The 14,272-nt window shown below is 40.4% G+C and overlaps 2 protein-coding genes across 2 annotated transcripts; both read right to left on the minus strand.

Moving 5' to 3' along the window:
* Nucleotides 1-1,215: 1,215 nt before the first annotated feature.
* LOC116398010 (trace amine-associated receptor 13c-like) lies at nucleotides 1,216-2,459 on the minus strand. Its single transcript, XM_031873979.1, has 2 exons — nucleotides 2,290-2,459; nucleotides 1,216-2,035 (listed from the first exon to the last, which is right to left on the minus strand). Exons 1-2 carry the CDS (start codon nucleotides 2,457-2,459, stop codon nucleotides 1,216-1,218), a joined length of 990 nt encoding a protein of 329 aa, XP_031729839.1.
* Nucleotides 2,460-9,907: 7,448 nt separating this feature from the next.
* On the minus strand, nucleotides 9,908-11,118 carry LOC116398018 (trace amine-associated receptor 13c-like). Its single transcript, XM_031873994.1, has 2 exons — nucleotides 10,952-11,118; nucleotides 9,908-10,727 (listed from the first exon to the last, which is right to left on the minus strand). Exons 1-2 carry the CDS (start codon nucleotides 11,116-11,118, stop codon nucleotides 9,908-9,910), a joined length of 987 nt encoding a protein of 328 aa, XP_031729854.1.
* Between the last annotated feature and the right edge of the window lie 3,154 nt (nucleotides 11,119-14,272).

Here is a 14,272-nt window from a genome sequence, read left to right on the forward strand (position 1 = left end):
TGTAACATAATGTCTATTTTATTGATAATATGATTTGTCATAATGTGCTACACAACAATAAGCCCATAGGAAACTGGGCAGTATGTAAATGTGTCACAAGCAGCAGATGTTAATAGACACAACACGACACATTCACACTTCCAGTGCAGGCACAATGTTGTATTCTATGAACATAGTCGTTTTCCCCATATTTCGTTTAAGTGTTGTGACTTTAAGTCGCTTTAATTCAGCGTATTGACAACAACAAGGAAATTGATTTCTCCTTCAGAGAGCAATGTTTTGTCTCCCCATCACTGACATTCTCTTTCATATGTCAGATGTTTTTATCTGTTACTTTAACTGATTGCTGGAGTGTGATAGCTACAACATGAGAAAGCCTGGGACATGATGACAATAATATATAGGGCCAAATACGGTCCCAACAAGGGCAACATATCTTTTAACATAATTAATTACAGCTACACACTCTCCATAATAGCAATGATATTTGTCTGTTTGTTATCAAAAGATCCCTAACTGCAGTGAAAAGCAGAAAATATCCAACACAGACAAATACAGAGATCGGCTCTTTTCAGAGTGGCTTTGATGAACACAGGATCACAAAAAGCGACGGAGTGGTCAACTGATATGAGCACCCTGTTTCCTTCTTTAGCCCCAACAGCCTGAACACCTAAAAAGCAAATCAAAGCACGGCCTCCCAATATCAACAGCTAAAGTCGGAGCGGTCAATAGTGCTCACTTTCTCACTTTATCTCCCGCCAACATTAGATCTAGGCAAAATAATGATTAAAATGACTCTCTCTTTCTCTTTCACACAAGGAAATGAATGGATTAGGAGGCACTTTTCTTCTTGTAAAGTAACACCAGCCACCTGCATATCGACCAAACAATCAACCAACTCACCAGAAGGCGAAGAAACTACAATCGATCACTATAATACAACTGATCTTACATTTCACATCAGTTAAAGTAACTGTGATTGTGTTCATGTTTAAGTATTTTGATCACATATATGTCAGTTGGCATATAAATAGGTCAGGGACAAATATTGATAGCAGAAATTTTAATAGACACCAAGATTAATTATGATTATAATACAATTAAAAGACAACAGGTTTTCACTTGATCTTCACCTAGATGTATTTGCACAAGAACAACACAATCTATCCCCTTTCATAAAGAACGTCTCAGTTTAAAGTCAACGTTTAAACTATACTATAGTATGTTTGCATCACAGGAGCCAGGCTTCAAAATCTGAAGTGTCAGGATGAGTTTAATGGATTTTCTGAACCAGGGGTAGAAAAAGGCATAGATGACAGGGTTCAAACAGGAGTTAAAATGTGCCAGCCAGATCTCAAATGCAGCAGAAGAAGCATCAATTGAAGTGTCTTCGCCTGCCAGTGTGGGGTAATAGTAGGGGCAGAAACAAAACAAAAAGACAACGATAACAAAACCAAGAGTTCTAGCTGCTTTCATCTCTTTTTTTTTCACAGATACGGCTCCTGATCGTTGGGTTGTTACAGCTGCAACATGAGACCGCATGACTCGAGCCTGAGACACAGCCACCACAAATACTCTCAGATACAGAATTATAATGACAAGAATGGGTATAATAAAAGTGAAAACAAGGTCAACCACTCCTGCAGTATAATTAATGACAACCACACACTCCCCAAAACAGGAGTTAGACCTGCCTGGTCTTTCCAGGTGATCATGTAGAAGGAAAATCCTAAAGATAACACACCAAATCCAACACAACCAAACACAGTTCTGTGCTCTTGTCTTGGTGACTTTGGTGGTGTAATGCAGTGGGTCGCAAATAGCTATATAGCGGTCAACTGATATGAGCACCATATTGGCTACTGATGCAGATGTAATAATGTAGTCTACAAGATAATACAGCGTGCACAGAATGTCACCGAGAAACCAGCAGGCCTCTATGTAGATTATTTCAACCGGCATCAGCAGGAGGCCCACAAGGAGGTCTGAGACAGCCAGACAGAGGATGAGGAGGTTGGTGGGGCTGTGGAGCTGCCTGGAGAGGAATAATGTCATCAATACACATACTGTATTCATATAGCCATTACAAAAAACGTCATACAGTTCTTTAAATGTATTGTAGTAATGTGTCCGAATGGAAAAAAACATTATTTTTATCACACACTGTAAATCATTGTCAAACAACCACAACATAGCTCTCGTGTCTCAGTGTGTTAACTTTCATATTCCTATTCATATATTGGTCAAGGTGTTTATATAAATTGTAGCATTTTAGATTATTAGATGAACCTGAAGTGGGAGATGGAGATGATGACCAGCAGGTTAAGAGCGACAGTGATCAGAGAAATGGATGAAAGCAGAGCATAAATCAGCATGGTCTCAGTGTGTGGATGTGTAGGCGTCTTGCAGGAGGAGTTCAGCTGTGGGAAGCAGAGATCAGCTCCTCGCAGGGTCTCCATCGTCAGAAAAGAGAAGCCGCTGAAGCGGGGCAGCTTTCTGACCAGAACTCTCTGGATGCACTGCTCTTTTATCACTTCCCCTCTTCTGCACGCTGGTGTTTTCATATAGCTGGGGACTGATGTCCCTCGTCCCTCAATGTTGACATCATACCATTATTTTCTCCTTATATCTATGTCTCTACAGTTAATTCATCAAGCAATATTTATCAGTTTCTTGGCCCTGGAGGCAGAAATCGATAACAACCTGAACATAGCACACATATTACAGATATTTACCAACCAAAACAATGAGGTGAGAGACACTAAAATGCTCTGTAGAGCGGAGGGGATGCAGAGTCCGGTGAGCATTCTCTGTGGGTCTACAATCTACACATTCCGCATAGTAATTTGATCAATTGTTCAAATCAAAAAAATATTTAATGATGTGGTTATGATTGGTTCCCAAAATGATGTTTGTAGTTGTGAGAACAGGAACCGGTTGGACAAAGAATAGGAACTGATGGTCCAACTTCCCCCCTTTAAAGTCCACTTGTTTTTCTTGCCCCCATGTGAGGATGTGGGGGCTAGAAAGTCTTCCTGTGTTGCTGGCGGGCTGAATGACTTTCTCAACCATGGGGCCATGTGTTAGAGTGCTGCCTGGGTGTAGCTCGCAGACTGAAATCATTTAAGAGTTAATTTCCCTGGATCAACTCATATCTTATCAGCCTTTTCAAACAAAGGGATACAGCCTGGGCCAAATTTCGCTTGAAGCCCACAGATATTTGAGGAACTTATGCGAGACCAAAACAAAGAATGCAAAATCAGACTACCATTGACTATCTCAGGATTTTTCATAACCCTGGACAGATTTGGAATCAAATAAACCATATTCTCAATAAAATTAATAAAAAGCATTATAAACCAGATACCAATTAATAATTAAATTATTTCTGATCTTTTGCTTATTACCATACCTTTAATTAATATCTATCCTCTATTTGTGGTTTCCAATATACTTTAATTCCTATGGAACGGCTGCCTCCTCAAACTTTACCTCTAATTGTACATTTTCCTTTATAAAAATCTTGCCTACTGATATTCACCATGATATGTCGAAGTTAAAAGTTAGAAGTTGTTCAACTCGCTGCTCATGTATTATTCTATCCTCTTGCAGATGTATTGAATTTGTCTCCATCTGCTGTTCAATTGTAAAAGTGTCAGAGTTACCCCCTTTTCAAAGGTGGAGATTTATCTGATGTGAATAATTATCGACCGAGCTCTATTATTTGTACTATTACTAAAATCTTTGAGAAACTTGTTTTTAATCAATTATCACAGTACAATAATCGGTTCAATATTTTATTTCTTTCTCCATCTGGTTTAACTTTTCCACCACCGTGGCTCTTCTGAAATTCACTAATGATGTAAGATAAGATAAGATAAGATAATCCTTTATTAGTCCCGCAGTGGGGACATTTACAGGATTACAGCAGCATAGTGGATCATGCAGACAACAGACATGGTAAAAAACCATGTATCAAAAAGTATCACGAATAAGTAATAAGCAGTAAAGGATGTTAACTAAGAAAAAATCCACAGTAACCACATCTAGAGAGAGAGTCTAATTGGGTGAAAGTGAACAAACTTCTGAACATTGACAAAACTAAAAGTAGTGTGTTTGGCTCTAGGATGCTTAGTGCGGAGCCACAGCGTTGGATGATCAATTGTCGTGGACTGAGCAAATTGACGGCATTGTGACTAAAATGGGAAGGGGCATAGCAACGGCTAGAAAGGGCTCCACTTATTGAACATCCTCTATTATCTGTCAGGTATTACAGACCGTGGTCTTTTATCACCTGCAATACTGTCCAGTCGTATGGTCAGCGGAAGCAAAGAAAGATGTAAATTAACTACAACTAGTTCAAAACAGAGCTGCCAGAACAAATATATCATATATGCACTCTCGCCTGTCATGGTTCTCAGTTGAAATTGAAGTCCCCTATAGCCTTCTCATGTTTTTCAGAATTGTAGTATTTAATTAGACACCTGAATATTTCTTCAACCAAGTAAAAAAACACATGCAACAGACATAACCATCATACAAGGAATGAAGGCTCAGGTCACTTGATGCCTTCAACCTCCAAGAACAAACCTCCTTAAACGCACAGTTATCTATCAAGAATACCTTGGAACTCACTACCTCCTCATACAACTTATAGGTAACAAACTGTCATTTAAAAAACAATTAAGGCTCACCTAAGGCACCTCTACACTACATTGGCTTTGTAGACTGATCCTTCTTTGAAGAAGTTATGGATGCATAATGTATATGGTTAGTTCTGATTCTATGAATCTTGGTCTCTGTCTGTACTTCATATCTGACTGTACTGTTTAAACTATATGTTTTATCTCATGTTTTATATGTATTATGTTTTGTCCTTTCTGTGGAACCCAAGAAGATTTGCGGCCGCCAAGGCGTCAGCCAATGGGGATCCAGTTAATAAAATGTAGCTGGAGTGTAAAATTCCTTGTAACTCCAACTTGGAAATACAACTCAGAGGCTAAAAATTTGTTTCCCACTAAGTTTGTCATAACAAAAGTGTGAGCACTAGTTTACATTAATGGGTACTTTTACCAATAAGGACAAGTCAACTTGGAACCAAACTGACCTTAGTGACCTAACAGCTGCAACAACCTGTAAACTCATTTCCTACAGTTGTGCTGTGAGCAAATGATCATATTACAAAAGTGATAAGTCCCAGTCACATTATCATGGTTATGATATTACGAGTGCTGCTCAAAAATAAAAGATGTCTTAACAACAAGGATGTTTTTTTGGCCTCTATGGCTTCGTAAGAATCCATATTCAGTGTGTTTAACGTCATCAAATGAATAAAGTAATTGCTTTGCTGTTTTTATGTGATGTTATCACATATTTCAGCTGTTTAGTGGATTTCTTCATATGAAGCACAGTACATTCACCACTGAAAGAAAAAGCCCTTTTTGTTTCTCAGAATTATAATAATATTGCATTTTCTGTGATGTGTGTGATGAAATCCTTTAGATGAAGATCATATGATGTGTTCATGTGTCGAGGTTGCATCACAAAAGTTTAGTCATGAGAGAAGAAATGATCAACAACAACCTGTTAACTTTGAGTTGTTGGTCTATTTAGCAATGATTGCATCATGTGCTGATGTTAGAGCTTGTTTTAGAGTTTGTTTCGTCTCACAGTAACACCTCTGATTGCACTGATGTCAGCGTGTGACACTAATGAAAGCAGGTGTGAAAATTGTCTTCACCAGAGAGGTACACAACGACAGTTAATGGGCTACAGGCTGAGAGCTGTTCAGCCCAGTGGGGCTTCATAACAATATGTGTGTGTGTGTGTGTGTTACGTCCATAACAACGAGACCAAACTTTGAAGTTGTGTACAGTGGACGGATATTTACTAAACTTGAACAAACACGCATAAGCATATGGACATGATATTGTCCTATTTCCTATTCCTTGATTAAAAGCTTAAAATGATTATTATCATGTGAGCATTGACTATATTCAGCTATGTTGTGGGATTACGGCCATCACAAATACTCTCATGTGCAGAACTATGATGACAGTAAACGGTATATTAAAGTTGATAACTAGATCAACAGGCCCTGTAAGGTTGACTAAACATTCACCATAGAAGGAATTATGCTCACTGTACTGCAGGAATAATCACACTGTTGTAAGGATACTCACTGTACTGTACTACACACAGTACTGCAGGGATACTCACTGTACTGTACTACACACAGTACTGCAGGGATACTCACTGTACTGTACTACACACAGTACTGCAGGGATACCTGCGGTGAAACATGCTCCCTCAAAGCTAATACCAGCAAAACATTTTTGTCCAAATTTTGTCCAAACCTGGTCAGAAGAATGAACAAGCCCAGTTAAGTCCTTTTTGGGTTCTAACAATCCCAACAAAACTACAGAAGCATGGTGGGACTTCACCCTCCCTCTTCAAATTGATTAAGTTAATGGTTTTGCTGCTAATAGCCTCTACAATGCTGTAGCAATTACTTTCACCATCTCAGGGGTATCAACCCTAGAAGCCGAAACAAGACCAAACTAATTTAAGGCTAAAAAAGATTGGTTTGTCAATCTGTTTTTTTACAATTACATTGTGCTGGTATGGATTCACAGCAATGATAAGTGATCCTAGACTCTTCATCATCAGCGTCTTGAGCTCATTGGTCAGCCTGAATCTCCATGGAAGCCTAGGAAGATAACCAAATCCAAGTTGTGGTTAGTTGTTAATTCCTTTATAATACAGACGTGTCTTCTCCAAAACAACAGCCACATGAAAAAATGTAATGAAGGGCCATTTGTTTGTGGGATTTCTAAGTTCTATGGGTTGTTGGTTCATTTCTATCATCTTGCCATCTGTCAGGACTCAAGACAAACTTGTCTTCCCTCGTCTTCGATATACTCTTATAACCAATTGAACATAGTGTTGTGTTAGACTTCTTTTTTTTTTTTTTACATTCGCAGAGCACATAGGCTCTTTTGTCAATGGCTTAATGGTGCTGGCTTCAGCACATTTTGTCTTGGGATACCTGCCCAAATTTGAACCCAAATGACTCAATCTACAAGTGTTCCGTTTAGTTTTTGGAGTTTGCCCTTTGTGTGTATGGCATTTCTTTGGAGATAAGTAAACGTCTACTGTAAAAAGAAGAAAATGAGGATGTCAAGCCGTCATGACTGCAAAACTAGGTATATATATATTAGTGCTGGGCAACAATTAAAATATTTAATCACGATTAATCGCATTGTTATGGCAAAGTTCAATAATGAATTCAAAAGTAGTGTATTGCGCACTTTTATTTTAAAAGTACTGCTATATGAACAAAAGTGCAATAACATTTGGTTTGCAAACACTTCAAACAAATTAGGTTATTTTTAACAGCAGTATTCTGTTTACACAGTAGCAGTTATAATACAGCTATAATGATTCTGATAATAGATATTCAGCCGGTGTTCATAACTTTATCTTCATGTGTGTAAGAGATGCAATTAAAATATACACCTTGAAAACTTTTTTGTTTGTTAAATTCTCAGTAGCGATAACTAAATGATGCTTATTATACATATTACAAACACTTTAAAAACTCGACAATATGTATGTTAATATTGTCACTGTTGTAAAGTTTTTGATTGCATGATTTACTTTTATTGTGAAGAGCATGGAAACGGAAGTAATTTTACTTTGAAGAGACAGGAAGTAGAATGGTATGTGTTCTTGACGCTAACAATATTGATGATACGCAGAAAACCACATGTCAGGTGCAAGAGCGCGTTCTGTTCACTGTAACACTGTAATACTGCAGTTCAGACAGTAAAGTGTTCCGTTCAAACAAGACGTGTCTTGGTCCTCACTAGAAGCTCCACTTCACAACAGTCACGTTTGATCTGTAACGAGACGATCGCGCTCGCGTTTGTGTGTGTTTGTGAGACAAGAGTGAAGGACGGTGACAGAGTGTAGGAGGGGTTCTGGACCTGGGGGGAAGAAGGAAGTGACGCCACACGAACACAGCTGTTCACTGCTTGCTGCCTGGTTCTTGTGTTAAAAATGTCGCTTAATAATAAATAAATAAAAAACTGCGTTAATGCGCGATAATATAATCGTCGGCGTTAATTAATTAATGCGTTAACGCGATAATAACACGTTAACTTATTATCCACCCTACGAAAGAAAGTTCATTCCAGCAGTATCTGCAATGTCATTTTTCGGCCACTACCCAAAGCTCATGACTAGGTGAGGGTCAGAACATAGATGGACTGATGAATCGAGAGCTTTGCCTTCCGGCTCCATTTGCAATCCCTTGGTTGGGGCAGGGGCTCAGTTCCAAACCGGAGGGCAGAGAACCATGTCCTCAGACCTGGAGACTCTCATCCCGGCCACCTCACACTGGGTTGCAAACCGTTGACACAATATGCTAATTAAATGTAAAATAATTCATATAATCAGCTTTTCTTCCCCAAGTACTCCAGTCAGTAGTTCTTGTATGCTAGACATGTTGGTAGAGTGAGGGTTCAACACTAAAAGGGACAATGAATGATGTTCTGCATGTCCATTGCATGTGTTCATATTGCTTGGCTGATCTTGAAGTGTTTCATACTGCTGCTTGTCGTCTTGCAAAGCAGGACTTAATAAATCTGCATCACCCATGCATATTGCCTTGGGCTTTGCAAAATAACTAGCAAATATATACCCGATATATGATATGTGATTCATGAGGCTTGTGGTTTTGTTCAATGTATTCAACAGATATTAGGGCCATCATTTACATAGAAAATGTAAATAGAAATTGCTTAAAAATTACAGTATACAAAACGGATACAATTAGAAGAAACTCATGTAGTGTGTTGTGAGCAACAGATTAAATAACCACAGTATAGCCTGGGAAAGGAGGAGAGGAACTGGAGACGTTTAAGGCGTTCTTATGTAATGTTTCTAAAGCAGTGGTTAACCTTTTGTTCCCTTTGACAGCACAGGTCATGGATGACTTTCCCCATCCAACCCAGCACTGAGCAAGTCTCTCTTTTTGACAAGTCAGGTGTGATGAGGTTTCATCAGTGTTGTGTAAAAGGAAAAAGGGAGGCTGCAAGTTTGTACACCTCATATGTATTTTAAAAAATGTTTGCAACTGAATAATTTCAAATAAAATCACTGGGCTACGTGTCTGAAAAAATCTAAAATTGTCACCACTGATGACGTCTCGCGCACTGTTTTTTATGTTTCAGACTACAAGGGAACCATGATGCTCATATCAGTTCATATAATTTGTATTCCTCTCTATTACTCCACCAAAGTCCCTCAAACAAGAGTTCAATTCTGTGTTTATCTGTGTGCGATATGTTCTGCTCTTTTTAACACTGTACAGTTTAGGAATAACCTGAACCAACCAGGCAGGTATAGCAACTGCTTCGGAGAGTGTGCTGTTGTTGTTGATTATGCTGCGGGACTTTACAATGTTATCATCGTTCTGTATATGAGAGTATTTGTGGTGGATGTGTCTCAGGTACGAGCCATGCGGTCTAACCTTGTAGGTGTCACACTCCAGTGTTCAGTGAGTGTAACTGCTAAGAAATCTGAGCTGAAGGCAGCCAGGACTTTAGGTTTCTTATTGTCGGGTTTCTGATGTGTTTGTGCCCATATTATTGAGCCAGGTCACTTTAAGTTAAAGACAGTGCTTCAGTGTATTTAAACATAACAATAGAACAACATAGTAACAAAACAGCATTTAATTGACTTCATTTTAATGTGTTACATGTCAACTACAGAATCAAAATATCTAAAAAACTGTAGTAACTATATTTTGCACGGCCGTTAAGCCTTTCGAGTTTGCTTCAGTGACTCAGTAACGACAGCAAATCCCTTTCCTCATCAAATACAGTTACTCATCAGTCTGTCTCTACAGTATTTTAGCATCACAAGAGCCCGGCTGCAGTATCTTGAGGGTGACAATGAGTTTAATAGATTTTCTAAACCAGGGGTAAAAGAAGGCATAGATCACTGGGTTAAGACAGGAGTTGAAAAACAGCAGCCACACTACAAACGTTGAGGATGAACTACTGTCTTCAATAACCTCACCTGTAAGGGATGGAGAGTAATATGGGCAGAAACATATCAGAAACACAACCACAACAACACCAAGAGTCCTGGCTGCTTTCATCTCAGATTTCTTAGCAGTTACACCCACTGAACTTTGTTTTGTGACTGCTGCAATGTGGGACCGCATGACTTGAGCCTGAGACACAGCCACCACAAATATTCTCACATATAGAACTATGATGACAGTAATGGGGCCGATAAAGGTGAAGAAAAAGTCAACAGAGCCTGTGATATGGTTAAGAACAACTACACACTCTCCGTAACAGGAATTATGTGAATCAGGATGTCTCAGAAAGTCCATCAAAATGAGACTATTATAGAGAACAGAGTAAATCCAACACAGACAAACACAGATTTTTGTTTTGTCCAGAGTAACTCTATTGTTATAACGTAGAGGGTCACAAATAGCCAAATAACGATCAATTGATATGAGCACCATATTTCCAACCGAAGAAGAAGTAATGATAAAATCAACAACATAATACAGAGCACACATGAGGTCACCCAGGAACCAGCAAGTCTCTGTTAAAAGAATTTCAACCGGCATCAGCAGGAGGCCCACGAGCAAATCTGAGAGAGCCAGGGAGAGGATGAGGAGGTTGGTGGGGCTGTGGAGCTGCCTGGAGAGGAAGAATATCATTACTCATGATTATCAATGTTAGCTTGTTAGTAACATCAATGAATGTATTTTGGAGTCCAACATTGTATTTGAACACATAATATTTTCAAGTAAGGATTGTTAAAACAAAGATAGATATTATTAACTAGAACATTTGAAGGAAGACATGTAATTCATGTAAATTGTCAGAACATGTATTGATTCATGCTGAGGGTTAATCTCTGCCTGAAGTGGGAGATAGAGATGATGACCAGCAGGTTGAGAGCTGCGGTGAGCAGAGAGATGAAAGACAGTAGAACGAGCATGCCGTTGGACTGAGGCGGCACTGGTTTCCTGCAGGAGTTGTTGAGGAGGAGTGGAAAACAGAAGTCAGCTCCTTCTGGTGCCTCCATTTCCTGAGAGTAGTTGTGAGACGCTGCTGTGTTCTCTCTGATAAACAGCTTATTCTTCCCTCCTACAACTGCTATCTCTTCTCTCCAGCAGAGACTAAAACCTCTCGCCTCTACTTTGCTATATGCAGTAATCTTCATCGCAGTCTTCATCACTTCCCTCCATCTCTCACTTGGCATATTCTGTCTCCCATTGTTCTTTTTGTCATTAACTGAATAACAACTTTAGCAATCTTGATTATGGTTACCACTACATCCTTGATGGTAAAGTAGATTTGTTGCACATTTTAGACTACTGATTCTAACTTCACCTCTCTGATGGGGAAGGAAACCAGAGCTAGTGCAGGAGGGGGAGTGGTACCAGCTATAGTTTGGTGGGCTCAGCTCTAAGCACAGCCATGGCTGTACGCAGGGTTTTACTGAAATACAGAGGTCCAAAAACTGAGTTTACGAGGGGGCTTCGGGGGCATAACACACTGAAAACAATTTAATTTCCCTGATCTGAATTTGTGCATGTTAAGATGTTTGAAGAAAATTTGATAACAATAGGTTCAAACCATGTCCGTGGGTATTAGTAGCAATTATCTGTCAAGCAGTAATACATGAGAATCTAGTTAAATGTTGCAATGAATGATCCACAATACAATCTCAAAATACAGAAAAGGCTAAAAATGATCACATAACATCTGAAAATGAATATTGACAATGTTTGATTAGAGTGTTCAGGTATAAGCTAATTCACACTGTTCCATCTCACCCTCTGATGTCACCGATTGTCCCTTTCTGTCTCTTGTCTTTCTAGGGTAGGGATAGGGGTAGAGGGATGAAGGGGTAGGGGGAGGTAGGGATAGGGGTAGAGGGATGAAGGGATGTAAGAGTGTAGGGGAGAAGAAACCAGGAGGGTAGAGAAGGTCGTAGAACGAAGGTTGGGGGAGCGATGGGGGACCGTTGGTGTCCGATTGCTGGCGGGAACTGGGGGAATGGAGACTGTAGAGTGGGGGCCGTCTCTTTGGAAGCTCTGGTTGTGCAGAGTCCCCAAAAAGATCCGCAAAAATGACGAACTCGGATGCCGGTGGGCATTTCTGATGTAGGAGAAACCGGTTGAGGCGACACCGATGCGGAAAAGATTGGTCTGAGTAGACTTGGGGGGTATTCTGGATCTGGATAAGATATGGCGAAAGTGGTGTTGAACCCGGGACCGTGTGGCCCCTTTTCCTGTGACGAACGGGGGATCCTGCGGGGAAGTTCGGCTGGCCGGACTTGAGCTTGGGCTTGGGTCGTCGCAAATGGGTTCGTACGGACTTGGGTATGAGTCTTTTTGGAGAGGTAGATGGGCTGGAGTGGACCATATGTATTGGTCTTGTGGTATTTGGGGCGATAGACGACTGTGTCGGAAGGATGGATGTGATGTCTGATGCGGTGGCGTGTCGCGACGGATGGTGGTTGGAGTTCGAGGCGGTGAACTCGGAGTGGCAAAGGAAGCCCGCAAGAATGTGGACTTTAATACTTTGTCCATAAAGGGAGACGGATAGCCTGAGCGGAGTGTATGGATGCCACGGGTGAGGCATCCAAGCAGTAATTCACTAGCTTAGGACCCCACCTCGGCCGAGGCTGAACCTACGTCGATTATTTGGAGCGTTGAGGAATGGTTGGTGGAGAATAGCCAGTAGCGGTTTGGGGAAGGCTTAGTTGAGGATCCACTGCATTTCCCGGGCCTTGCAGATCCCCCGGTCTCCATGTGGGATAGGAGGATGATGACTATGGGGGGAGATAACCTTGGGTGGAATGGTTTAACAAGAGGGAGGGAGGGTGGGATGCGGAAAGCACGAGCCAGCTGAGGCTTAGTGTGGGTAGGTATTTGTAGGAGTGTGGCCAGAAGTGGGCAAGTGGTTGAGGTGTGGTCCTGCTCCTGAAATTCAGATAAATAAATTGATCTACAATACATGAGAATTAGGTTAAATGTTGCAATGAATGATCCACACTACAATCTCAAAATACAGAAAAGGCTAAAAATGATCACATAACAACTGAAAATGAATATTGACAATGTTTGATTAGAGTGTTCAGGTATAAGCTAATTCACACTGTTCCATCTCACCCTCTGTTGTCCCGTTCTCTGTCTCTTGTCTTTCTGCCAACGTGTATTAAAAGGATTTACTAAAACTATGTACACCGTCTTTATTTCATCTTTGTGTTTGAGTTAACCTGAATTATAGAACTATGTCTCAAACAGCCCATGAACGTAAGCAAAATGTGTGTTTTCAAGAACATATCCGAACAATAATACTAATCACACTATAATTATGTGAGGAGTTTGTATTGTTAAATTGTGCCTATAGATTCCACTGTATAATCCAAATAACATATATATGTATGTGGTAATAACACTTTGAATTTGATCAGATGGGTTTGTATTTGCGTTGAACAGCATCATTCTAATCCCATCCTGGGCACGGTGAGCAGTACCTGCTCTTCCCATTTCATCTCCATCACCTTCTCTCTTTCTTTTTCTCTGTCTCCTCATCTTGTTCCCCATCTCTTCCTTCCCCAAAGTAAGCACGAAACGAAAGGTGACCAGGATTTTGCATTCACTTCCCCTTAGCTCTGGAAGTTCCAGCTTGAAGACCTGAGACTTGCAGAATCAGTGACATTTATTGTTATTATTGTATAATATTATTATAACCAGAGTGAAATCTGTGTCCACATTCTTGGAACAAAGTCTAACACATTTTCCATGGATGCTGGGCAATCAGGGTTGTCCCATGTTATCAATTCTGTTTGGGATTTTCATGGATAGGATCTCAAGGTGCAGCCGGAGGGAGAAGAGTGTCCACTTGGTGAACCCAAGAATTGCTTTTCTTCTCTTTGCAGATGACGTGGTTCTGTTGGCTCGGATAAGAGGAACAGCTCAGGACATAGAACAGGTCAGAGGCACTGAAGGCAAGACACATGAAGACTGCCAGCAGGCTGTCAGTTCAGACAGAACTTCCAGACTCAGCTTGTAGGGCACAGTCATTGGTGAGTCAGAGAATCACACAATGAGGGGGCAAACCTGCTCTCACTCCCCATTTCTCAAATACAGACGCTAGGTCAGTGTTCCTCTGCATCTGATACCAATGCACAATTTAGCATCATGTGACACCTGGTTTTCAACTAC

Source organism: Anarrhichthys ocellatus, unplaced genomic scaffold (genome assembly GCF_004355925.1).
Source record: "Anarrhichthys ocellatus isolate YVR2014 unplaced genomic scaffold, GSC_Weel_1.0 scaffold77, whole genome shotgun sequence".
Classification (NCBI taxonomy): domain Eukaryota; kingdom Metazoa; phylum Chordata; class Actinopteri; order Perciformes; family Anarhichadidae; genus Anarrhichthys; species Anarrhichthys ocellatus.